This window comes from Acanthochromis polyacanthus, chromosome 3, assembly GCF_021347895.1.
Source record: "Acanthochromis polyacanthus isolate Apoly-LR-REF ecotype Palm Island chromosome 3, KAUST_Apoly_ChrSc, whole genome shotgun sequence".
NCBI classification, from domain to species: Eukaryota; Metazoa; Chordata; class Actinopteri; family Pomacentridae; genus Acanthochromis; species Acanthochromis polyacanthus.
In genome coordinates, this window is record NC_067115.1 from 43,041,109 (window position 1) to 43,069,020 (window position 27,912).

At 41.4% G+C, this 27,912-nt stretch overlaps 1 protein-coding gene and 1 long non-coding RNA gene across 4 annotated transcripts in view; both read left to right on the plus strand.

Annotated features, from left to right (window-relative positions):
* usp34 (ubiquitin specific peptidase 34) overlaps positions 1-14,483 on the plus strand; it is a 94,940-nt gene extending 80,457 nt beyond the window's left edge. For all 3 annotated transcript variants that reach the window (XM_051945601.1, XM_051945602.1, XM_051945603.1), the window contains exons 67-78: positions 97-254; positions 396-474; positions 805-931; positions 3,664-3,771; positions 4,091-4,195; positions 6,602-6,726; positions 6,940-7,063; positions 9,223-9,302; positions 9,440-9,580; positions 10,905-11,045; positions 11,138-11,294; positions 12,976-14,483. In XM_051945601.1, the coding sequence (XP_051801561.1) occupies positions 97-254; positions 396-474; positions 805-931; positions 3,664-3,771; positions 4,091-4,195; positions 6,602-6,726; positions 6,940-7,063; positions 9,223-9,302; positions 9,440-9,580; positions 10,905-11,045; positions 11,138-11,294; positions 12,976-13,715 (2,085 nt within the window). In that variant the 3' untranslated portion in view covers positions 13,716-14,483. The remainder of the gene's footprint in view (positions 1-96; positions 255-395; positions 475-804; positions 932-3,663; positions 3,772-4,090; positions 4,196-6,601; positions 6,727-6,939; positions 7,064-9,222; positions 9,303-9,439; positions 9,581-10,904; positions 11,046-11,137; positions 11,295-12,975) is intronic.
* A 3,883-nt stretch (positions 14,484-18,366) lies between these two features.
* Positions 18,367-21,536, plus strand: LOC127533209 (uncharacterized). The gene is made up of 2 exons (XR_007940989.1): positions 18,367-19,925; positions 21,269-21,536. It is a non-coding gene; the product is annotated as an uncharacterized LOC127533209 (long non-coding RNA).
* Positions 21,537-27,912: the final 6,376 nt, after the last annotated feature.

Sequence of the window (27,912 nt, forward strand, 5' to 3'; positions counted from 1 at the left end):
GATTCTTGAAAAACAGTCACACATGAACACAAGTGCAGTAGAACTAATAGAAGCGATAAATGAATATGTGCCGTTTGTGTATGCTGCCCCCTGCAGGCTGTGGAGGAGCTGTTCAACTTGATGCAGCTGTTTGTGGCTCAGCGCGCTGACATGAGAGAAGAAGAGGTGGAGGACGTTAAACAGTTTAAGAAAACCACCATCAGCTGCTACCTGCGCTGCCTGGACGGACGCTCCTGCTGGACCACGCTCATCAGGTCTGGACACACACATGCGCAGTGTGTTTACAGTCTGCTTCTAAATCACATCTCAACATTTAAAGCTTCATTGTTAGCTCGTTACTTTCCTCCAGGAGTCCATACTGCCTAAATAGTGTCCCTGTCTGCTCTTCCTTGCAGTGCCTTCAGAGTTCTGCTGGAGAACGACGAGGACCGACTGCTGGTGGTCTTCAACAGAGGACTGATCCTCATGACTGAGGTTTGACCTCTGGTGTTGAAGCTACACTTTTGTTTCAGTTTGCGTGTCGTCATCATTTTCCAAACAGTCTTTAACTCTTTTGTCCTGGTTGTGTGGACAGGTATCACTGTTGGAAGAGAAAGTATGTGACATAATATATTAAACAAAGCAAAAGGAATGCTAAGAGGCACATCTAAGTTGGATTTAAAAGGGTAAATAAAATGTATGAGAATAAAGGAGCTTAAACAAGAGAATGATATTTTAATTGGGGATCAAGGTATGAATAAACTGTCCAAAGTTTGACAGACGCAGTAAGAAAAGATGCACTCATTGGATGTCTGTCGCCCGCAGTCCTTCAACACTTTGCACATGATGTACCACGAGGCGACGGCGTGTCACGTCACCGGAGACCTGGTGGAGCTGCTCTCCATCTTCCTGTCCGTCCTCAAAGCCACCCGGCCGTACCTGCAACGCAAAGGTCAGACCGCCTCACTGGTAGCAGGAAGGGGAAGGAATGTGGAAGTTCCACAGTTTAGACAGAATCAAAACACCAACGCTGGATTTAGTGTCGCCAACAAGAGGAGATGAGTTGTAGCAGTCAGATTTCCCTCATGCGTGTTTTTTGGCTGCATTTCTGTACTCGAAGCGGAGCATCAGTGAGCACAGCCGTTTACAGTACTGGAGTTGCCTCTGGATGACTTTTAGTGTTATTTTACAGTGTCTCATGCTTATTTTCACATACAGAAGTAAACAGAAGGTTACAGTCGAGGTCAAAAGTTTACATACACTTGTAAAGAACATAATGTCATGGCTCTCTTGAGTTTCCAGTTATTTCTACAACTCTGATTTTTCTCTGAGAGTGTGTTTGGAACAGATACTTCTTTGTCACAAAAAACATTCATGTAGTTTGGTTCTTTTATGACTTTATTATGGGTTAACAGAAAAAGTGACCAAATCTGCTGGGTCAAAAATATACATACAGCAACGCTAATATTCAGTTACACGTCCTTTGGCCATTTTCACTTTAATTAGACACTTTTGGTAGCCATCCACAAGCTTCTGGCAAGCTTCTGGTTGAATCTTTGACCGCTCTTCTTGACAGAATCGGTGCAGTTCAGTTAAATGTGTTGGCTTTCTGACATGGACTTGTTTCTTCAGCATTGTCCACATGTTTTCAATGGGGTTTAAGTCAGGACTTTGGTAAGGCCATTCTAAAACCTTAATTCTAGCCTGATTTAGCCATTCCATTACCACTTTGATGTGTGTTTGGGGTCATTGTCCTGTTGGAACACCCAACTGTGGCCAAGACCCAACCTTCAGGCTGATCATTTTAGGTTATCTTGAAGAATTTGAAGGTAATCCTCCTTCTTCATTATCCCATTTACTCTCTGTAAAGCATCAGTTCCATGGGCAGCAAAACAACTCCACAGCATAATACTACCACCACCGTGCTTGACGGTAGGCATGGTGTTCTTGGGGTCAAAGGCCTCACCTTTTCTCCTCCAAACATATTGCTCGACATTGTGGCCAAACAGCTCGATTTTTGTTTCGTCTGACCACAGAACTTTCCTCCAGAAGGTCTTATCTTTGTCCATGTGATCAGCAGCAGACTTTAGTTGAGCCTTAAGGTGTCGCTTTCGGAGCAAGGACTTCCTTCTTGCACGGCAGCCTCTCAGCCCTTAGAAATGCAAAACACGCTTGACCATGGACACTGACACCTGTGTTCCACCAGCTTCTAATTCTTGGCAGATCTGCTTTTTGGTGGTTCTGGGTTGACTCTTAACCCTCCTGACCAATTTTCTCTCAGCAGCAGGTGATAGCTTGCATTTTCTTCCTGATCGTGGCAGTGACAAAACAGTGCCGTGCACTTTATACTTACAAACAATTGTTTGCACTGTTGCTCTTGGGACCTGCAGCTGCTTTGAAATGGCTCCAAGTGACTTTCCTGACTTGTTCAAGTCAATGATTCGTTTTTTCAGATCCGTGCTGAGTAGGGCTGCAGCTAACGACGTGTCGACGAATCGTCTGAGCACGATACGTCATCAAAAGCGGAAGTGAGCACGCAATGCAACAGAAATCACCGTCCGATGGGAGCGCGGAACACGGATGGACGTCGGCGCTGCATCGTGCATATATTATGTATGCACGATGCAGCGCCGACGTCCACGATGCAGCTCCTTTGACTTTTCTGTTGTAGTGTTTGTGGGCATTTGTATCCACTGAGCCCTATTTAAATGGCCTCAGAGAAGTAACCAGCTGTAGTCACTCATAATCACTCACAAGAAGTTAAGAGGCAATGCTATGAAGCTCATTTCATTGACACAACTTTCTAAGTCACCAAAATTGCTAATTCATGTTGCTGTATGTATATTTTTGACCCAGCAGATTTGGTCACTTTTTCTGTTAACCCATAATAAAGTCATAAAAGATGTTGCTGCTGTAACAATGGAAATTTCCCCTGATGTGGGGAGCAAAAAAAGATTCTTATCTTGTGTTATCAGAAGTCATGACAACATAGAATGTGTCCATTAAATATAGATGTACCCACAAACAAAACAACTGCTGAGCACAGATGTGTGTTCTGCATGTGTACGTTATGTACGGATACCAAATCCTCTGACCTAAATATGTAGCAGGCGGCAGGAATTGATGGGACTCAGAAACACCCCCACAGTTTAATGAATTGTTCCTTGTATCATTTCTTGGATTAGTCCTGATAAGTCCTCACCGGTGGGTTTGCTGCTACCTCACAATGATACAGAAACTTTTAACAAATCCATGGATCCAGACTATAAGCTGCATCACTGCCAGAATCTAATCACTTGGTCCTTGTGTCATTTCTGACCTTCCCTGAAAATTTCAACCAAATCTGTTAGTCCGTTTTTTGAAGTAATGTTTGCTAACAGACAGACGGACGGAAAAACCTATCTCAATCATCACTTAACTTCGCTGCATTCCTTGGCGGAATAAATGCATCATTTTTATTGTATAATTTGTAAAACACTGTGACTAGTTAGAATTGTATTCCACATCTCTGTAGCATCATTCTGACAACAGTTTTAAGAGATGTGAGTGGTCAAAATGAATAGGTGCAGATATCTCAAATGCCATTGTGACTAGTTAAAATGTTCAGCTCCGTATTGATGCATTAAGCAGCTCTAGACTGTGCAGATGTGTGCTGAGCAGGTTTTTCTCTCTCATGTCACCCAGATGTGAAGCAGGCTCTGATCCAGTGGCAGGAGAGGATCGACTTTGCCCACAAGCTGCTCACACTCCTCAACTCCTACAGCCCTCCAGAGCTGCGGAACGCCTGCCTGGGTAACATTCATCTTCAGTGTCTCCAGTGTTTAAATTTAATGTGGAGATGCTCAAGTATTTGCTCTCTGGGATACTTTGACGGAAACATTTATTGTTACAGCTACCATGGTGAAGTGATCATTTCTGGATCTATGTTAAAAGCATTCAGAGACATAAAAACACCTTTGACCAGCAAACAGTGTTTTTACAGCACCAAGTCTGAAATCAGATATCAGCTGATGGACTGTAACTGAGCCTACACATCTACAGCAGGTCCTGATGGTGGAGAAGCTCTGAGGTTTACAAATCAACCTGTCACCTCTCTTTGTGCTTGTTGCAGATGTTCTGAAGGAACTCGTTCTGCTGAGTCCACATGACTTCCTGCACACTCTGGTCCCGTTCTTACAGCACAACCACTGCACCTACCACCACAGCAACATCCCCAGTAAGTGTCCTCCTCCTCATCTGTTCACTGTCTGTCCATTAGCTGTCTATTGTCATCCTCATATGAGTTCAGAGAAACAGAACCCCCCCAGATTACTTTAAAAAGGAAACATTTTTTGGCATGTATTCTATAGTAAAGATTCAAGAGACAGACAGGAGATGTGTAGGTAGCAGGGTGGGTGAACTGCAGCAGTAGTCTCAGATATAAATTGAACCGGGGTTGTGGTCACATGATACTTGTTGTAGTTCATTTTACCACCATGAGGCCCTGTTTGTTTGTTGTGACATGGATTTGTCCCAAGTCATTCCCAGTGATTGGTATTAGAGTTGATGCTGCAGTATTTTATTGTATAAGAGAGTTTCTAAATGTACACTTTTTTTCCCATATTAGTATTTGACTTTTGGCATAATTTGTGAAGCCAGAAGTAAGCCTTCATACCTATTCCCCATTAGAAATGATCAGTGTTCAAAACATTTAAGAAGTGGCTTCCTGTTTTAGCAACACTGTTTGTCAGTGTTTAAAATAAAAAACAGTGCTGGTAGAAGCTCATATCTGCTGCTGATCAACAATAATTCTTTGAGCAACTTGACGACAGAAGAAACAAGAAACGCACTCAGAGCGCAGACCTCCGACAAAGCCGTTCAGTCCCCTGGGTTGCATTGTAAGAAATGCAGCAGAGAACGTGTCCATTTAATAGAGATGTACCCACAAACAAAATGACCTTGCACAGGTGTGTGTTATGCATGTGTACGTTATGTACGAATACTGAATTGTGTGACCTGAATATGTAGCGGGTGGTAGGAATTAATGGGACGAGGATGGATAAGTCCTGATAAGACCGCAGTGATGGATTTTTAGTAGGATTGCAATCATGTGATCATCAGCAGGAAGCAGACGTCGTTCACTTGTCATGCCGATAGCTGCACCGCTACCTCACAATGATACAGAAATCTTTAACAAATCCATGGATCCAGACTAAAAGCTGCATCACTGCCAGAATCTAATCAACTGGTCCTTGTGTCATTTCTGACTTTACCTGAAAATTTCATCCAAATCCATTTTTCGGCAGACACTGATCATCACATAACTTTCAGCGTTCCTTGGCGGAGTGATTGAAATGGTTTGTTGGAAAAGAAGCTTGACTGTAATACTGCTGTACAACTGCAATTAAAACTCTTTCAGAACAGGTATATAGATCTCAAGTAGGTCAGACCAATAAAATCACAGCATAATAACTTATAAATAACTACAGCTCAGATTTTTTTAAAATTTGTTTTAGTGCATAAAAGTCCATTCTGAAAATGTTCCCATTTAAGGAGTTATTTTTTACAAAACATTATGAACAAACTGTAATTTCTTAAGAAAAATAAATTTTATTTCAACAGCTTTGTGCCTCAGTTTATCATTTACACATTACTACTTACAGACCACAGTGTGTCGACAAAAAGACACAAAATGTTTAGTCACAAGAGTCTGGAACTAAATGATGTAGTATTTTACTTTATGATAAAAATGACAAACTCAGACCAAAAAAACAAAAAATAACAATTAAACCAAGACAAAATATTACAAAAGCGAAACACAAAGGCACAAAAGAATGGACAAATGGCACAAACAAAGATGAGACTCAAAACAATGAATAAAGCGAAACACATAACAATAAGACAGAAAACCCAAGCGGGACTAAAAGGACACACAAGACGACAAAAACACAAATGACAAAAGTCTGTCAAAAAACAACCCCCCCAAAAAACTGAAGCAAGACAAATATTACAAGAATAAGACACAAAATGACAAAAACGAGAAAAAATGAGAACAACATGAAACAAAAAGTTACAAAGCGAGAAAAAAATTGATAAATGACAAACACGAGAAAAAAGTTTCACAAAAGACACAAACGAGATAAAAATAGACAAAAGTGAGAAACAAAAAAATGTCAAAAATCAGACAAAAAACAACAGAAACGAGACAAAATATTCCAAAAAATGAGACAAAATGACAAAAGAACAGTGAACAGTCTAATATTTTACTTTATGAACAAACAACTTGTCATGGTCTAGAAATGATTTTAAATTCATAGTTTTCCAAATGTACGCTTTGCAGTTCATGTCTTCTCTGTAATTTTTACTCTTTGACGGACGAATTGAACCCTCTGGTGGACCAGTTTAGCCCATGGGCCACATGTTTGACTCTCCTGACCTAAACTAAACTCCTCATATCAGTCTTTTTAATTGATCACATTAATGATTTTGAACCAGTAACTTTGGAAAAAAGGTGTGACAGTTTGTAAAGGCTGCAGCTGTTATGTCAGTGACACATACTTGGTCAGCATTTAAAACGACTTTTTTCTAGATTCATCGGGTAGTCCTATGAAATGAGTAAATGTCCCTGTGTGTCTGTCCACAGTGTCATTCGGCCCCTACCTGCCATGCAGAGAGAACATCAAGCTGATGGGAGCCAAAAACAACATCCGACCTCCCAGACCAGAGCTCAACATGTGTCTGCTGCCCTCTCTGGTGGAGAGCAGCAAGGTACACTCACCTCTGTCACACAGCACCTGATGGAAACCACAGTTTCGTACCGACAGATTCCTCTGCAATGCATCAAAATCAATGAAAAGGCTCTTTTAAAACTGCACACCTTTGCTTGTATCTGTTTCCTGAACGTGGTCTCCTTTGGCCCTTTAAAAGTGGCAGCAGCTTGATCATGACAGTAAACTGTGAGTGTGTGTTTGTGTGTTTCAGGGTAAAGACGAGGTGTACGACCGGATGCTGCTGGATTACTTTCTGTCGTACCATCAGTTCATTCACCTGCTGTGTCGAGTCGCCATCAACTGCGAGAAGTTCACCGACACACTTGTCAAACTCAGTACGTATCTGTGTGTGTGTGTGCGTGCTATAAATATTCCTTCTTGTTACCATTAAGTGGCCCTTAATGCAGAATGGTCTACATATTATGGGGCATGTGTCGACATTCTGACTGGCCAGTTAGAGAGACCAATAACTGATATTTGAAACCAACATACAACAAATGGTACAGATCAATCGCTGTTACAGTAGGGATCCTGTAACTCATAACTAGTCGTCTTTATTGATAAGGATTACTATATTCTGAATATGTACCATACCAATAGAAGTGATGATACCAGAGCATTATGTGACATGAAGAAACGTTCCTCTGTTTTCTGTAAGTTCACTCACTCTCCTCTTCTTCTACAGTTACGTCTGCTATTCTTCTCTGTTTTCTTAATGTTTCACTGTTGTGTCATATTTGTTGCCCACAGAGGCCCAAACCTTTAAGCATTGTTTGGTATTGTTTTGGGGTAGTCTGTGGCTGCCTCGTTAAAAAAAATAAAGAAAGAAACAAGCATCGGTTTAGCCCTGATGTCTGGGCCTATGGTTTATTTTATGGGGAATCAGTTCGTAACAGGAGGTCCTCGGTTTATGACGTCCTCGACTTACAGCGTTTCATTACGTCAGAACTGGTTTCCTGGAACTAGTTGGCGAGCAGAGTGGATGAATACGTCGTCATGCGGCGCTATAAGACGGATTTGTTTCATTCTCCGGTTGTATGCCACCTTGGATTGTGCTACATTCACTAACTTTCTGCCCGTCTTTATGGCTCACAAGCATAAGTCAGACTCTTTTGATGCTTAGAAGAAAAGGAAAGCATCTCCATGGATGTGAAATTAGACATAATAAAATGCTCGGAACACCGACAAACATCGGCATTATTACATCAAGTTGTAAAAACAGTGCAACATGTTCTGTTATTTTCTTGTAAAATGATTCATACATGCATGAAAGTCGTTGGTATTCATGACTTTTCCAAGGAACTGATTGATATCATGATGCACGGACCGGCTTTGTTTGCATTTTCACCAGTGTCAGCTTAGGTCAATCCATAGGAATGGAACTCCAACACAAGTGGAGGACCTCCTGTACTGCTAAAAGTGCTAAATATCAAGGCTGAAATGCTGGTCCTTGGTCAACTTTTAATTCTGACATTTGTTAATCAGTGACACGTTAAAAACAGTTATGAGGAAAAGAGGGAACAATACATGACACAATAATTATGGGAGGAACAACGGTGAAACGTCACATTGATCTATGCCAGGGGTCGGCAACCCGCGGCTCCGGAGCCGCATATGGCTCTTTCAGCCCTCTGTTGTGGCTTCCTGTAACTTTGGAAAATAAATTGTTCTGCCTTTCAGGCGCGTTTCAATGCATTTTAATATAGACAATTTTATTGTGAAATTACCGCTCTTATTTTGATGTCACTCCACCGGATGGGCTGCTGGGGTACTATTGCATGAGAGCGCAGAGTTGATGCAGAGAGACAACATGGAGCTTCTGATTCCCACACGTTTCATGCCTTTTTTTTGTTTTACTCCTGGAGAAGCAACAAAGGTAGTTTCACATCGTTTTGTACTCAAGAATGGCAAGCCTGTATATTAAAGCTCCACTCCAAGAAAGACACGTCTTGTCTTTGAGTCAAAAGTACTCATGATAGGGTAATACACGTTACTCGCAAGAACACCGCTCGATGTCCAGGCAGCAGGTCAGAGTCAGAGGAGTGTCGTCTTGGAAAATAGGGCAGAGACTTACCGGAGAAAAGTTATTAGCTTAAGATAAATAGATAAATAGATTTTACAAGTTAAATAGACATTCGCAAAATATTGATTTCCAGCTAACATTAGGTAACATATGAGGTCCAGGAGTAAAAATGACATTAACCAAGTAAGATAAATATTAGTGGAAGGACACAATTAAAAAAATGAATCTATCTAATTAGAGGCTGATTAACAAGGGCATAGAGGTAAAAAAGTGATATATGCAGTGTTGTCTTCATTTTAAATGCCAAAAGGATTTTGCGGCTCCCGGTGTTTTCTTTTCTGTGGGAAACTGGTCGAAACGGCTCTTTGATTGTTAAAGGTTGCCGACCCCTGATCTATGCAAACATACAGAGGGATTTTCACATAAATTCAGGTATGTACATTCAGCACTCTGTCTTTCTGTCTCTCGTAGGTGTGTTGATAGCATATGAAGGACTTCCTCTGCATCTGCCCCTGTTCCCCAAACTGTGGACAGAACTCTGTCAGTCACAGGTACAGCTGGATTCTGATGCTTTACCTCGTTTTGTTGACTGTTCCCAGCTTCTATCTTTAAACTTTATTTGACTGTAGTTCCTTTCATTTAAACTGTTCCTCAGCAATAATTCTGAGTGGTCTTGCTGTCCTTTCAGTCTGTTCTGGCTAAAACGTGTGTGAAGCTGCTGTGTGAAGATCCGGCCTTTAGCGAGTACATCAAGTGTATCCTGATGGACGAGAGGACGTTTCTCAATAATAACGCGGCCTACTCCTTCCTCACCTGCTTTCTGCACAAGGTACAACTCTGGGAAGCATGATTTTTAAACCGTCAGTCTGAACTTCTGTCAGATCTCTCATCTATACTCATTCCCTGGACACTTGATTCATAATTTCCTGAAACAAACTAAATCACCGAGATACTTGCTGCTTTATGCAAATTGTTTCAGAATTAAATAAGTAATTGACAAATAGTTTTAAAGTAATATCAGTATCCCTCAAATTTCCATGAAAAGACCATCAAAAATTGTGGAATACCTCCAGTGAAAGTTTTTTATATCATTAACATGTCCAAATACTGTTTTTTTTTTTCAATAAATATAATGGAGTGTGTTTTTAATGACCATCACGTCAGTGATACAAAAAGTAACTAACTACAGGTCAGACTTCAATTAAAGCTATTGACACGACCGTTCAGAAGTCTGAGGTCACTTAGAAATGTTCTTATTGTTGAAAGAAAAGTATTTTTTAAATGAAGATACCATTAAATGAATGATAAATCCAGTGTAGACATTGTTAATGTGGTAAATGACTATTGTAGCTGTAAACAGCTGATTTTTAATGGAATATCTCCATAGAGGTACAGAGGAACATTTCCAGCAACCATCACTCCTGTGTTCTAATGCTACATTGTGTTAGCTAATGGTGCTGAAAGGCTCACTGATGATTAGAAAACCCTGCCAAAATCTAATCTATTAATTCTTGTGTCATTTCTGACCTTCCCAGAAAGTTTCATAGAAATCTGTTGGGCTGTTTTTGAGGAATGTTGCAGACAGACGGACTCGTCACGCCACTTTAAAATGTTGCTCTCACACTCCATCCTGAAAAACAGTGAATCGTATCTTGATTTTCTCCTTTCGTGACTACTGCAACTCCTTTTTCTTACTGGCATAAAACAAAAGTGGCTCTCTGGCTTCCAGCTAGCTCAGAATGCAGCAGCCGGATGTCTTCCTGGTTAAAGGAAGGCGTTCCATCAGCCCTGTCCTGGCTTCTCTCCACTGGGTCTCTGTTTTAGAATGGATGTTAAGGTTTTCCTGATCACTTCTATTGCTTGTCTGGGTCTGACCCCAAGCTATAGAGCAACATTGGTGTTATATGAGCCAGGTGACAGCCGTAGATCCTCAGGTGAGGCCTTCTGACTTCTCCAGAGTCGAGGTGACAGCTGGAGGAGATCAGTCCCGCAGAATTCTTTTCAATCGCTTCGTAAAACCCGTCTTAAAGTCTTCCTTTTCTTTCTGTTGTTGAGGAGGACTAGCTAATGCAGAAGTGTGTGTGTGTGTGTGTGTGTGTGTGTGTGTGTGTGTGTGTGTGTGTGTGTGTGTGTGTGTGTGTGTGTGTGTGTAGGTCCAGGTGCTGTCAGGTCCCAGCTGCTCCAATCTGATTGGTGTTTTGGTGGCAAACCTGCTGAGTGAGCAGAGCAGCCTGCAGCCTGAACTGGCAGCTCATCGCCTGGAGCTCAACAAGATCAGCGGCCTGCTTAACGCTGTACGAACACTCATGGAACCTTCTCTGGTCTGCTCCAGAAGCGTTATTGTCCTGTTTTCACTCATCCCTTTGTCTCTGTGTGTGTGTGTCAGGACCTGAGGGCGCTGGTGTTGCTGCTGTCCGTCCAGCCTCCCCAGGCCGTTGACCCGGCTCTCTGCCCCGCCCTGCAGGAGCTGCTGGGTCGCTGTCGGGCTTGTGTCCAGCAGCGTAGTGCTCTGGAGCTGGAGGCCAAAGACCACAAGGCCAAAGGTACGAAACACACCGACACACAGGTGAGACCAGAAGTTTGCGTACACGGTATAAAATGGCACAAAACCTTTTTTTTTCCTCACTCTGACATTAAGTCAGACTAAACTTGTCCTGTTTTAGGTCAGTTAGGATAAGCAAAGTTAGTGCTCTGCCAAGGACCGGTGGAATTGCGTGACGGCATGCATCTGTCCGTCTGTTAGCAGCATTATTTAAAAAACGGACGAACAGATTTGGATGAAATTTTCAGTATCTTTCTGTATCATTGTGAGATAGCGGCACGGTGTCACTGTAACCATGACAACAAATTAGCTCTACATCAGCTGCCTGCTGACGATCACATGATTGTGATCCTACTACAAATCCACCACTGCAGATTTATCAGGACTTCTCCATTGGGAATCACACAAGGAACAACTGATTAAATTGTGGGGGTGTTCAAGTCCTATCAATTCCCGTCGCCCGCTACATATTTAGGTCACATGATTCAGTATCCGTACATAATGTACACATGCAGAACACACGTCTGTGCTCATCGTAAAATCATTTTGTTTGTGGGTACGTCTGTATTAAATGGACACATTCTACAGTGCCGTGATTTCTGCCACAACTTTTTTCAAGATTTCAGGCATCAGAAATGAAACCGTGACTTAGCAGCTTTGTGGGAGTACTGGGCTGTCTGATGCTTTTCTTTTTCTATTTGTTGTTGGTAAATACACCTGTTCTGTCAGTTTAAAGACAATGCCACCAAATACTAAAGAAATGTTTCTAAACTTCTGACTCATTATTCTGGCATTTAGCAAATGGAAATAATTTTAATTATCCTAACTGAGCTAAGTCTGTAAAATAGTCTGATTTAATGTCCGACGCCGGGGGAGTGGGGGGGGGGGTGGTGGTGGTTATGTGTCTTTTTATACAGGGTATGTTAGCTTCTGGTTTCTATGCAGCACACTACCTTCATTACCATCTGTATTCATCACGTCTTCTTCCTACATCTTTGACTTCTTGTCCGTTTAACTTGAAACCAACAGCTTCACTTAAGGAAGCACATTTTGTAGAGTTTTCCCAGCTGATGGTCCACATGCTTATCAATCAATAATGTACCTATAACTACTGCAAAATAAACTCTGGGAACATCATTCCTTGTCCTGATACAGCTGCTTTGAATGCAGTTTTTATTTGTGATGTAAGTAGATTATATACAGGGTGACACAAAAAAGGGAACTTTATAACAATCCAATAAAACTAAGAGTGATGAAGGAAAAATATTTTATTCATAGTAATTGAAACCTTAAAACATGCTATTTAAGAAACAATGATGGAATTTTCATTTTTTAAAAATTACTTCCTGTAGATGGCGTCCTCCTGTACGAATGCATTCTTGAAATCTACCTGGTGCTATCTCAAGAGTAAAGGGTACACGACTCCACCAAGAACTCTGGATGAGTTAAAACAGAGAATTCAGGATGAAGTTCACAGTATCCCAGCTGAGATGTTGCGGCGGTCAATGAGGAATCTCAACAGCAGATTTCAAGAATGCATTCGTACAGGAAAAACGGGTCAATTTTGCCCCACAGGACAATGTGAGGTTTAGCTGTGATTTTGTGGATCTGAGACTCAGACTTTAGGTCTGTTCCCGGGTTTCCTGCTGTCAGCTGGTCTGACCGGTGTCTGTGTGTTCCAGCTGACGATGAAGGGGCGACCCCGGTGAAGAGGCGGAGGGTGAGCAGCGATGATGACAGAGCTGGAGATGCTCCGGTCTGTGTGGCCTCCACCTCCTCCTCCTCCTCCTCCTCTGCCCTGCCGCCCTGCAGCGAAACCAAGGCCGACCACCAGGAGGCGCTCACGCCCACCAGCACCTCGGACACAGAAACGCGCGACTCCTCCTCGCTGATCGACCCGGGAACCGAGCAGGACCCACCCTCTCCCGACCCCACCCCCGCCTCCTCCGGAAACCTGGACTCCTCCCCCAAAGAGGAGAAAATGGAGGCCTCCTCATCATCATCTTCGTCGTTCTCGTCGTCCTCCTCCTCCCTGCTGCAGGAGGCAGGGGAGGGGTTTGTGCAGGGGGAGGAGCCTGAGCCGCCACAGCACGTCGCGACAGGTGAGGAGGAGGAGGCGGAGCAGCAGCAGCAAGATGGGAGCAGGGGTGAGGCGATGTCTGCCTCCTCAGAGGAGGTGAAGGAGGAGAAGGAGGTGGGCTCTAAAGCAAACAGCAACTTGGCCCCGCCCCTTTCAGACGACACCGCCTTCCCATCAGCTCTTGGGTTGGTGGGGGAGGGGCCAGACGGCCACGCCTCCTCCTCACAGGTTTTCCCGAACACCGGCCCTCCACCCGACATGCTGGACATGCTGTACAGGACGGTGGAAGCCACCATCGCCATAGTTACCAAACTGTCCGTTAAAGGTCCGCCCTCTTCATGACATCATCAACTACAGCCACCATGAGATCTTTGACTAACTTTGTGTTTTCCTTTATTTTCATTTCTCTCTTTCTAATCTGAATTCCGCTCAGTGGAAGCCGACTTTCTCCTGGTTTTTCTGTTTCTTCTTCTGCTGTTTTCGTGCTGCTGTTCGTTGCCTTCTGCTGATGTTCAGTCGGTCAGTTTTTCCAGCTTCAGTGGCTCCCGCTGTGTCGTTCCGCTCTATAAAGCTCCGACTCCACGCACAGCCAACCCCTCGTTTGTCAAAAAAAAGAAGAAAAAGAGAAAAAGTCGTACAAGCTATAGCACATTTTTTCAAAGGGCAAAAAAGGTTTTGTTTTGTTGTTTTCTGTGTGCGTGTTTTATACTGATTTGAATTTGTTTTGGAAAGTGATTTTATTTGTTTGAGGTTTGCTGTAACGGGGAAAGGTTTACAGAACTTTTGTCTCCTCTGTATGTAATTTAATTTTATTGCATTTTTACTGTGTATAAAAATGGTCGTCCTCTGTGCCAGTTTTGTACTTTATGAACAAGGCAAAAGAAAGTTGCCTTGAGTCTTTCTGTGGTTTAATTATCCAGAAAATAAGTTTACCTGTAAATTCAGAGAACCACAAGAAACTTGATTCTGTAAAGAATCCTCTCTAGTCATTGCCTGAAGGTGTATATGAAAACTATATAAATATATATATATAAATATCTTTATATATATATGACTATATAAAAGCGGTGCTTTATTTGACTGTGGTTGAAATAAAGCCCCCATGTTGGACCAGCTGGAGCTTTTATTTTTACTGAAGTACATTCCATAATCTATTGTTTATTTTCGCTTCTTCTGCTGTGTTCTGATTTTCTTCTGATTTTATTTTAATAGAGAATAAATTAATAAAACAGTTTTAATATGGAAGAGTTATGATCTGAAATCCATGTGGAGCTGTGAGGTTTTCTTTCTGTCCTCTGTTCCGTGTTCGTCGTTCTAAACTGATGCAGACTGTGAACTTTCTCAGCATCAGTGGGGATGTACGGAAACCCAGTCTGATCAAAAACCTGGTTAAGAGCATGTAAGTACGCACTAAATCAAATCAAAATATACTTTATTCATTCCAAAGGAAATTGAGGCATCCGGCAGTGTGTTACACTGCAGTAGAATAAGGCACAGTGATGTATGAAAGGTTAGAAGATTTAGAGAGAACATATAGTTTATGTGACACAGCTGCAGGGTGGTTGGGCGTCAGTGGACTCTCTTCTTTTGGAACATACTTACCAGTCAGAAGTTTGGACACACCTTTTCATTCTGTGTTTTGTCTGTATTTTTTACTACTTTCTAAAGTGTAGATACATTCTGAAGACCTCAAATTATGAAGCACAATATATGGAGTTATGTAGCAAACAACTGTGAAATACCTCCAAACATTTTTTATATTTTAGATTCTTTAAAATAGATGCCCTTTGCTTGGTTACTATTTTGCACACTCTTGGCATTCTCTCACTGAGCTTCATGAGGTAGAACCTGAAATGGTTCCACTTCACAGGTGTGCCTTGTCAATGTTTGTTTGTGGAATTTCTTGCCTTCTTAATGAGTTTGGGGCCATCAGTTGTGTTGTGCAGAAGTCAGGTTGGTCCACAGTTGATTGCCCTATTTGACAACTGTTAGAATCCATAATATGGAACAAACCAATTAGCTATTTAAAGAGAAACGACAGTCCATCATTACTTTAATAACTGAAGGTCAGTCAGTCCGGAAAATTTCAAGAACTTTGGGATTGAATCCTCAAGGGACCATCTAGGAACTACCCAGGAACCTTCGAAGAACTATCTAGGAACTACCAAGGAACCTACAAGGAAGTCCATCATTACTTTTACACATGAAGGTCAGTCCATCAGGAACATTTCAAAAACTTTGAATGAATCCTCACAGAGCCATTTAGGACACTACCCAGGAACTTACGAAGAACCAGCTAGGAACTACCTAGAATCCTACCAGGATCTAGGAACTACTCGGGAACCTACCAGGAACCATCTAGAAAGTACCTTAGGAACCTACAAGGACTTTGAATGTATGCTCAAGCGCAGTCACAAAAACCATCAAGTGCCACGACCAAACTGACTCACATGAGGACCGCCCCAGAAAAGAAAGACTAAGGCTGAATCCCAAACCGCCCCCTACACACTCCCCCTCCACTACCGAGTGTCACTCCAAAAGAAGTCACACTCGCAGCTGTGGAGGGCACTTTGATTGAAGGCGGAGGGTATAAATACGATCGTCAGGAATGGGACGCCCTGTCGCCTCACCGGAAAACGGAAGACGTCATCGCCATGGCAACACAAAGACGCCTACTGTGCATGGCTGGAGGGCTGTGGCACAGGTTGCAACTAACGAGGATCGCTGCTGCTTCCAGAAGATGAAAGCGTCTTCGTTTGTTAGCACTGCTGCATCAGAAAGAGGTAAATGTTGCATTGCAGTGTCATCTGTGTATTTCGTAAAAGTGACATAATGTGATGCTACAAAACTCCATGAGGGAATACATTTAACTCTAAAATACAACTCCTGTCAGTTACACAAAACCTGAAATATCACATGAAATATGCACATAGGCTGCATCACCAAATTATCATCATGTCAGCTAATTATCGTGATGCATAAACTGTCTACCACGATTGCAACTGATCATGACAACCTGTGCTCACGTAACGAAATGGTTTTTCTGTAAGTCATTTACGTGATGATGACAAAATGTGAGAAGATGGAGTTACCGATCAAACTGATATTTCTATATCCAGACAAAACAATAGTCTTTTCTCTTCCCAGGAAGGCACCATGCTGTATGTACAGCTTAATCCAGCTGTGCCTCTCCTGCGGCTGTACAGCAATCCAGGGAATCATGTGCTGTGCGGAGCCACACCAGTTGTTTTGTTTTCTCCACCGTCCCTGTAAAAGCAGACAATCAGCGGGCAACGATGTAGGGGCTACATTCTGCTTCAAATAATTTGAAGTCATCCCACATGTTTTCCAATCCTATTATCTGGCATTTCAAATCCAACAAATGAATAAATGAATTCTGTCAGTTGTGTTCAAATTTTAAGGTGTCAGGGGGTGCACAATTAAATCAAACGTCAGCAGAGAAGTTTCTTTTGTTTTATCTTTTTTCATCACTCTTTTTGTGATGTTCTGTCAGTGTGAAAAAGGCGTGGGAGAAATTAAGGACGCATGTGGAACTTACATCAATATGTTTGTTTCCTCCTCCATTTCGACGTTGCACTTCCTGAAAAAATTGTCCAGAGTGAGCATCGATGCAGACTCGCTATTTAAGGGCTGAACAGTCCACTCTCCCTCCGCACTACGCGGTTTGGGACGGCCCTTAATATGGAGGACCCTTCGCGGGAACGCGCAAACGGAGGGGTAGTGTGTAGGGGGCGGTTTGGGATTCAGCCTAAGAGTCACCTCTGCTGCTGAGGATAAGTTCATCCGAGGGCCGAGAAACACCAGGAATGGACATTAGACGAGTAGAAATCTGGGCTTTGGTCTGATGAGTCCAAATTTGAGCCGTATTCAAAGCAAAAGGTTGCTATTGAGAAGAATCTAAAATATAAAACATGTTTAGGCTTATTTCTCACTTTTTTGTTAACTACATAATTCTATATGTGTTCATTCATAGGTTTGATGCCTTCAGTAAGAATCTACAATGTAAATAGACATGAAAATAAAGAAAAAGAATTAAGTGAGAAGTTGTGTCCAAACTAAAGATTGGTAGTGTGAATGAAGGAAGTGTCTCAGCGACGTGGTTCTGTGATGAGGAAACACCTCGTTGCAGTTTTTCTGACATGTTGCGATTAGATTTGCAGTATGATCATGATGTTTTAAAGTGTTGTATTTTATATAGTCTTTGTAGGAGTCAGCTAAATTTACATCATAAATAACAATTTAGGGTCTTGAACATGAACTTATTTTTCTACTGGAAGCCGTTAGACTGAGCAGCTTTGATTTTAAATGTGCTGCATTCAGCTTGTTTACCATCCATTTTATATGCTCAATGTGAGAAAGCTGAATTTCCTGTCTGAAGCCTTTGAATTTAATATAGGACACTGTGGCTGGTGTTATCTCCCTCATTATACAGCTATGGATTAATATATTCTATATAAGCAGCAGCGAAGGAGTTTAAGTATCTCGGGATCTTGTTCATGAGTGACGGGAAAATGGAGCGAGAGATGGACAGGCGGATTGGTGCAGCGTCAGCAGTAATGCAGGCGGGTCATTCCAGAATTGGAGGACGATTTAGGCATCCTAACCTTTGAAAAATCGATCCTTTATTTTATCATTTTCTGTCATGTATTTAAGAAAACCAGGTAGTAAGCCATCAAATAATATGATTCGTCCAGCTCAAGCATTAAAGTTACACTTTTTATGAAATGTTTTATTTGATGTGCGCCATGCATAGTGCAACCCTGTTATGAACACTCAGGAACCTGAAAAAAATATAATTTTTTCAAAAATGTTTAATAAATCCTTTACCATTAAGTAAAGAAGGCCACATTCACATTGGATAATCATTTAATTTCAGTTAAGACTTGACCTCTATTAATTTAAACAACTTTTGAACTCTGGCATGCCCAACTTTTCAATATTTGCATTTTTTTTTTTTTTTTGGGGGGGGGGGTTGTATTAAATTGCAAATATTTGCTCAAATCCATTATATTTCTGTAGAAATTAATTAAACATTTTAAAATGTCTGTTGTAAATAATCTTAACATGAACATTAAAGAGTTGAGTTCATGTTCAGTTTATAATCTCATTCAGGTGGTTATTGCAACATTGACATACTTTTGCTACCTGGTGGTAATAATAGAAACAAATAGTAATTTATATTCCAGAAAACGTAGTGATACATTTAAATAAGACAAGTAAATTATGCTAAATTATACAGACGCATTTCATTTTACTATAGATAATTGGTTGTAGATAGATGCTAGCTGAGGAATATAATGTTACTGTTAGCATCAAGGACAGACTTAGTTATATTAATAAATAAAGAAAACTTTTAATTAATTATTTCTTATTATGATAATATGAGTAACAGGGTTGCGTTGGTGAGAGTGACACACTCCGTGAAGGCTTAAAAGATTGGCAAAATATGAAAGCTAGAAGAGAGAACTTACCTTTGGTCTGCCCATAGTGTCAGTATATGACTTGATGATGTCACTTCCTCTGTGTCAGGTGACTCAGCGTTTTTCTTCTTCTTCTGCCATTCTAAATAGGTTTCGGTAACAGGGTTGCGCGCATGTTGTGGGACACAACTTCAATGCATCATTACTATTATTTAAAATATGTTGATGATTAAATTAATTGTTTTAACGATTACAAGAGACACATATCAACAATATCATACAAAAAAAGGGTATTTAAAGGGTTTTTTAATGGTTATATTTGATGTGGAAGTTTGTCATCAAGAAGGTGGGACAAAAGAAAAATATCATTTTGGGGGTGCTTGAGATCTATTTGGTATTTTGAACAATATTTTGGAACACATTTTCCTACAACTATATTTACATTTAGTCTCAGAACAAGTATAATTTACACAACAAGTGCATGAGTTAGTCTTTTGTGCTTAGATTATTTGAAATTTTAGGGGTGGGACAGCAAATGTCCTCCAATTCTGGAATGTCCCAGGCATTGTAATGAACCGTCGTGGTGAAGAGGGAGCTGAGCTGTAAAGTGAAGCTCTCGATTTACCAGTCCATCTACGTTCCAACCCTCACCTATGGTCATGAGCTTTGGGTAGTGGCCGAAAGAACAAGATCGCAGATACAAGCGGCCGAAATGAGCTTCCTCTGTAGGGTGGCTGGACTCAGCCTTATAGATAGGGTGAGGAGCTCAGACATCCGGAGGGAGCTCGGAGTAGAGTCACTGCTCCTTCGTGTTGAAAGGAGCCAGTTGAGGTGGTTTGGCCATCTGATTCGGATCCCTCCAGGGAGACTTCCTTTGGAGGTTTTCCGAGCACGTCCGTCTGGGAGGAGACCCTGGGGCAGACCCAGAACTCGCTGGAGGGATTATGTATCTTGCCTGGCCTGGGAACGCCTCGGGATCCCCCAGGAAGAGATGGAAAGCGTCGCTGGGGGGAGGGATGTCTGGAACGACCTGCTTCACCTGCTACCTTCGCGACCCGGGCCTGGATAAGCGGATGAAAATGGATGGATGGATGGATATATATTCAATGTTGTGAGTCCTCAGTCGTCTGGTTCAGAGTGATTTTCTGATTCATTCATGTTCTTAACATATTTTATTAACAACAGCAATAATAACACTAATACTAATCATTTATTTACATAACGACATTCTAAAATAAGGGTTTTCAAAGTACAGTGAACCCTCGTTTATCGTGGGGGTTACATTCCAAAAAGAACCCGCGATAGGCGAAATCCATGAAGTAGTCAGCTTTATTTTTTACAGTTATTATACAATACTGCACTAGGGGGAGCGCTGCAGCTGCAGCCAGGTGGACGCCGCGGCGGTACTCTTGCCTCAGAGAGCGGGCCGGCTGAATCAATTGGAGCAGTCGGGGGGTGGGGAAGGCTCGCGCCGGCGCTCTTCTCCTGGCGAACGCGGCTGCAGTGGCCAGAGACAGCTGGGGACCACGTCCACTGTCCAGTTGACGGCGGGGGAAAAGAATAAGGCTGCTCCGTTGGCTCCATCTTTCAGGGTGTCTCACTACATGGAGACCAAGGAGAGAAACGATCCAGCGCTCCACAGCAGGCAGCGCTGGCCTGTACGGCAGAGGAGACGAGGCGCGGAGACTGTTCACGTTGGTCAGTCCCTTAGCCAATCAGGATGCAGAACACAATGCACTGTTTAAAAAAAGCATACAAAAACTGCACTAAAAAAATCCGTGAAACAGCGAAGCCGTGAAAGGTGAACCGCGTTATAGCGAGGGTTCACTGTACTCCGTCTGACAAAGCTAAAAGTTTAACCAAAATCAACTCAACAGCAAATATGACTAGACAATAGACTCACAAATGTCAAATTAGTAAAGACAAACACAATGGAACCTTAGAAAGTTATTTCAAGCACAATAAGCAACAAAGAGATGACATTATATAAAAACAAGTCTAGAAAAATGGGGTTTAAGAAGTCATTGTAAGAGAAGTCACTGATTCCAGGAGCCTTTTGTCCTCTGCTTTCTTTTTATCTGACAACTTTGTCAGGATTATTAACCACGCCTGACGTACGTCAGCAGGGTTACTGCATTCGCTTCGGTATCTGGCTAGGTAAATATGTATGTATGTAAGTGTGTATGTCCGGTCAGATATCTCTGCAAGTGCTGGAGTCAGGATAATCAAACTTGGCACTGAAGATCAGTCTAAGGTCCCCGGCTCAGTTGTGGAGTTAGAGGTCAGCAGATCAAGTAGGAAGGGATATACGTATGATGATCAAAATTAAAAGTTACATGTGTGACGGTAGGGGCTGCACAGTGGCAGCCAGTAGATGGCGTGGTTCTGCCATCTACTGAGGGCTTGTCTAGTTAAAGATGTTTTTACTTTTGCATGTTTCGACTGTGTCTGCAGCCTTCCTCAGAAGTGACATCCGACGGGTTGATGACGTGTCTTTTATCAGGCGACTGGGTCTGAAGTCCGATCTTCAGGAACACCTCAGCAGCGCCTCAGGTTGATCACCTCCATGGCACATCGCACTGATGCAGTAATTCTTGGTGAAGGAGCCCCAAATCAAGAAAGCATGTTAGGTTCTGTGGTTTGTCGACAATAAAAGGATTCTTGAGACAGTCTGACCTGTAACTGGTGCTATATAAATAAAACTGAATTGAATTAAATCCTGCTGACTTCTCCTGGCGATTTTTTTAAGGTCTGTAAAAAAGTTTTTTGGACTTTCGAACATGGTGAAGTCTTGGACTCTGGTCCATGATTTGGACTTAGTTTCCACTTTATCACAATCTGCCGGACTGTGTTTTTAAAATTGTCTCAGGATGTAAAGCATGTGTTGGACTTACTGCATTTAATGGTTGACTGGATCAGTTTTGGATAAAAAGCCAAAGATGAGTTGTCAGCTGTCACTGCTGGTTTAGACCCGATGCGGTTGGATCTTCAGGCCCAGTAAAATTCAAAGAGGTTGTTGTTTCATTGTAGCTTTGTCATTTTTAATTCAATAATGGTGACTCAGATTTGACTCTTCACCTTGTTTCTATTCAGGGAGTTGTCATAAACCGTGGCTGCAGTGGCCGTAAATGAATGATAACAGTCTATAAATACTGTACCTGGACAGTACATATACTTGATAACGTGGAGTTGTTTTTCCGCTTGTGGGTGGTTCTGGGCCAGTTATGTAATCAGAATCAAAAAATTATTTTCCTGAGGAAAAAGTGGCAGTAGTAGAAAGTAGTCTGTGGTAATTAGTCCTGTGAATGTTTGGTCTGTAGCTTCTCCTCTAACTGTTCCAGCCCTATGATTCTTGCTCCTGGTCACTACTTTTGATGTGCCCTGTGTCAGTCTTTAGTGTGTTGTCTTGGTTGAATTGTTTGGTCGTTTCCCTCGTCGTCACCAGAGGTCACTGTTGTGCTTTGGTTAGCATCTTTGTAAGTAACTGGTGTTAGAGTCCCTCAAGTCTGAACAAAACTGAGTGATGTACAGGATTCATACTGAAAACTCAAAATAAAGCATTCTAATATTTTGAGAAACTTGATTTCTGTGAGCTATAAGCCTTCAACATCAAAAATTAAAATAGAAAAATTTAATTTTATATGCAAATGTGTCTAGAACATACACTACCAGTCAAAAGTTTGGACACACCATCTCAGTCAGTGGTTTATATTTATTTGCATTATTTTCTACATTGTAGATTAATACTGAAGATTAACATTTTTTATTTACAACATAATTTCATATTTACGTATTCTTGCAAAAAACAGAGCTAAAAGAGAGTGACCGTTGCACTTTGATTAATCAGGGGGACAGAAACACAACAATGAATGATGATGTTGCCGAGTAACGGATGAGTACATTCATACTAAGCACTTGAATTAAATTCAGTTTTGAAGTGTCTAAACTTTGCTCAGATATTTCCACTTTATGATGCTTTTTTCTTCCTTTAGTTACTTCAAAGATGAAGACATCACACACACTGGCTACTCAGATCTGAACCCCAGCAGTCACTCTGAAGAAATAAATAAAGCAGAATTTTATGATCTAACGAGAAAAAGCAGGAAGTACAGGTTTGTGTGCAAACAGGATTTAGAGAAGCTTAGTTTGTTCAGAACGAACATGACTTCAAGCATCTTGTTTCTAATAATTAGAGTGTGATTGCTCCAGACAGAGCGTTGCTGTGTTCAGGTCAGACATAAGAAGTTTGGCTTCCACGGCTGTCACTGTCGTTGTGCTTTTTGTCCGTCATGCTGTCTCTGTCCGTCCCATCCTCATCTGCCTGTCCGTCCGTCCTCTGCTGCTTGTCATCTGGACTCCTCGTCTCTTTCTGGAACACAAATCATGGATCAGCAGCTGGAAAACCACAATATTCCAGCTCAGCACTTTGAATAGGATCTGAGTGAGGTTCATTTACCCGTTTAGAATGTTCAGAGCTGTCCATAGACCAGTTCCTGAAACACAGCAGCAAGTTTCTGTTTTTAAAAAAAGCTTCACATGCAGCAGTGTGATGCAGACTCAACCGTGTCCAGACGACTTACGTGTGACCGCCGATGGAAAGTCTCCGTTTGTCCTCAGATTTGCCCTTCCTCTTGAACCTGAAAAGGAGGAAACATTCCAGTTTGACCAAAGGGAAACTTCACTGAACCTCATTAATGCTGGGAGGAGCCTAAAATTATTCCATAAAATCTAAACACAATCTAAATTCTGTAGCTCAGTATTTGTAATCTGTAGAACATCTTAGCACAGACGTGTCACATTCATTTTAGTTCAGGTTCCACATTCAGAACAGTTTGATCTTCAGTTGGCCGGACTAGTAAAATCACAGCATTGTAACCTAGACATAACCACAGCTCCTAATGTTTCCTTTGTTTTAGTGCAAAAGGTACATTCTGAAAATGTTCACATTGAAGAAATTATCTCTTTTACAAAACATGAACAACCTGAAATATCTGAAGAGAAAAAGTTCAATTTCAGCAATATTCTGCCTCACTTTATCATTTCCACAACTTTCACATCAGTGTTTCTGCAAAGACACCAAACATTTAGTCACAGTTATCTGGAACTGAATGATGTAGCATTTAACTTAATAATTAAAACAAAAAAGACAAAAAAACAAGACAAAACATTACAAAAACGAGACAAAAAACACAAAACAAAACATAAAAAGAAACAAAACATTTGACAAAAAAGTTACAAGGTGGCAAAAAAATGGACAAAAACAAAAACCAGACAAAAAATTATACAAATGACACAAATGGACACAAAATGAAAAAAGCGAGAACTAAAACGACAAAAAACTGGACTAACAACACAAGCGAGACAAAAAAACCCACAAAGCGACAAAAACAATGCACAACACAACGAAAGAAGCAAAACACAAAACGACAAAAACCAGAAACAAAACGACAAAAATCAAACAACAAAAACAAGACAAAATATTACAAAAATGAGAGGCAAAATGACAGAAGAACAAAGAACAATCTAGTATTTTACTTTATGATTAAACAACTTGTCATGGTCGAGAAATGATTTTAAATTCAGTTTTACTAAGTCACAGTTTGCAGTTCATGTCTTCATCTCTGCTCTGAAATTTTTACACTTTTTGAAGTCGTCCCATGAGCTGTGCTGAACCTTCTGTCGGGCTGGTTTTGGCCTGCGGGCCGCAGCTTTGGCACCCCTGTCTTAGTAGCTGCATCTGAAATTGCTTCTTTGTTTTTGTAATTTAAAATGTACTTTCTTTTGCAGCAAAACTGTGAGAATCAAATGTGAGTAAATGATCTCCACTAATCTACCTTCGTGGCACTCGGAGCACTTTGCTAACACAAATAATCCAAAATTAAACACTGAGATTCTGTTTTTCCTTTTCAGAATTTGGCAGATATTGCTGACATTGTTGTTTTATTAGAAAATGAAGGCTGCATTATGTGATTTCTTTTCAGAAAGATGCTGACAGAGGTTTGCCTTTGTGCAAACACTCCACAGCATCACCAGCTTGAAGCACCGTTGATGGTGTCCAGTCTCACCTGATGATGATGAAGGTGACGGCAAAGATCAATCCCAGGATGCTCAGGGCCAACAGGACAGCCAGAGCTATGACCACCGAGCTGGAACTGGAACTAGAACCGGAACCAGAACCGGAGCCGGAGCCTGGTACCTCCACATCAAAGTCAATGTCTGCAAACACTTGAGCCAGCTCCTTCTGCACTTCATCCGACTGGCTCTGCAGTTTCCTGGTGGATCAGACACAGAGATCACTTCCTGTCACATGACATCACCTTGCTCATCACAGATTTAACTAAGTAAGGACTTTTTTCTTGTTTTTTGCTGACCTCGAGTGACTCTAGTCCAAGCCTTGCCTGTTTTTTAATAGTGTTGTTCATTTTGGAGAAATAAGGGTTTAATTTGGATTAAAAAATAAACTTTGGATACATTTATTAGACTTTCCAGGTATTTAAAGGAGGATCAGGACTGCAGAGATTAACCTTCTGGTTTGAAAGGCATGCCATCTATGAAAAGTCACCAAAATAATCCCATTATTGAATTTCCCTTCAGGGATTAATAAAGTCATTGTATTGTATTTGTAAGAGCCAGAAGTGGTAAAAACAGAGAGAACCTCACATTTTCTGCTTTTCAGTGGTCCTTGACTATATCATGTTGGATGTGCAATCCATCAGGGAAAATAAACAAATCTTGGCTTTAAACCATCTGTCATCAAAGTCACTTCATTCAACGTTTCTCATTTAAAAAATTCACTAAAAACCATTTGCACCAGATCCTGTAAGAAACCAAAACTTTTGTGCTCTTAAGCACAGCTGAGACTCCATGCTGTGACCAACAATGATGCCATTTATCATTTTTATTTTAGAGAAAATATCAGTCAAAGAAATGATTATTTTTCTATTTATGATGATTTATGATGTCATAACCCTGGCAGAATGCACAGAAAACACTTTTGGAGTTCACCATCCTCCTAGCTGTGGTTGTGTTGTTTTCCATAAAGGTGCAGGTCTTTACACTCAGTGGCCACTTTATTAGGTACGCCTGTTCAATTGCTTGTTAACACAAACAGCTAATCAGCCAATCACACGGCTGCAACTCAGCGTGTTTAAACATGTAGATGTGGTCCTGACAACTTGCTGAAGTTCAAACCGAGCATCAGAATGGAGAAGAAAGAAGATTTAAGAGACTTTGAACGTGGCATGGTTGTTGGTGCCAGATGGGCCTCACCAAAACTGGACAATAGAAGATTGGAAAAATGTTTCCTGGTCCGATGAGTCTCCATTTCAGCTCCGACACTCAAATGGTCAGAATGTGGTGTAAACAGCATGAAAGCATTGATCCATGCTGCCTTGTATCAACGGTTCAGGGAGCTGCTGCTGGTGGTGTAATGGTGTGGGGGATATTTTCTTGGCACATTTTGGGCCCCTTAGTACCAACTGACCACGGTTTAAACTCCACAGCCTACCTGAGTATTGTTGCTAACCATGTCCATCCCTTTATGACCACAGTGGACCATCTTCTGATGTTACTTCCAGCAGGATAATGCTCCATGTCATGAAGCTCAAACCATCTCAAACTGGTTTCTAGAACATGACAGGGAGTTCACTGAACTCCAACTGCCTCCACAGTCACCAGATCTCAATCCAATAGAACCTTTGGGATGTGGTGGAACGGGACTTTCACATCATGGACGTTCAACCGACAAATCTGCAGCAGCTGTGTGACGCTATCATGTCAATATGGACCGAAATCTCTGAGGAATGTGTCCAACACCTTGTTGAAAGTATGACAATAAAGAATTAAGGCAGTTTTGAAGGCAAAAGAGGGTCCAAGCTTTTCGTAGTAAGGTGTACTTAATAAAGTGGCCACTGCACCTCAGCACACCAGCTCACCGACCACTCTTAAACTGTTTTACTACACAACAGTACGTTGTAATTGTGCATGTTGGAGTGATTCATCAGTTCACTGCAGATTCAAGGTGTAAATACTCATCCATTGAGCTGACTGATTGTTTCAGTGTGTCTTCCCTCAGATAAAGAAACACTTCACCCAGGCCCAGACACGACTTTAAAGCTCAAACTCTTACTTTATGACTTCTTCAGAGGGAACGGTCCGTCCATCTTCTTCAGCGATGAAGCTGACCAAAGTCTTCACAGAGTTTCTCAGCATTCGGGATTCGGCTGCTCCTCCGTTAGCATTGGACACCTGGATGATGGTCACACTCCAGCCCAGAGCTTTACCTAAAGCACTGAGAGACAAAAGTAATTTTAGCAGCAGAAATGGAAGAAAGAAACATGAAAACAATCTTAATCATTGGCTAAACCGGTCCTACTTCTCCAACTCTTCAGTTTTCCTCTCCACAGTGTTAGCAGGCTGATTGAGTGAGATGGTCACCACGTCGCTGCTGCTCGCACTTCCCCGAACCACCACCTGGAGGCAGAAGAGACAAGACCTCAGTTTGTACGGCTCACATTCATACACTCACACATTTATGCTATTAAAAACTACTGTAAAAACTCTATAATCCCAAAAGCATGAAAATGAGAAAACCAGGATCAGAAATCAAGACAAAAATAAAGGAATAAAACATAACCACTGCATTAAATACTGTAGAAAACATAAACATTTAAAAACAACAGGATAAATGAGGGTATTTAAAGCTAATACACTCATTTTAACATTTGGTGACACACAGTCAACAAAACTTATCAGTTATCAGATTCAGAGATTGATGGTGTAAACGTGTGTTATAATGTGAAGACATGGCGCACGTTCATAAAATAAAGCAAAACATTTTGTTTGTTTCTTATGTCTGTTAACTCTTATTTATCTTTAATGATTTAAAACTTTATTTGACCAGTTATTTTGAAACTAATGTTATGGGTGGTGGAACTAAGTAAACTGGATATTTCACTTCTACTCCAGCTAGTTTTAGAGGGAAATATCACACTTTTTACTCCACTGCATTATTCAGATGCCTTTAGTAGATTTTTCCTGTGAAGCATAAGAAGAGCTTCTAACATTTGATGCTAATTTAACAGCAGGTTGACCGGCTG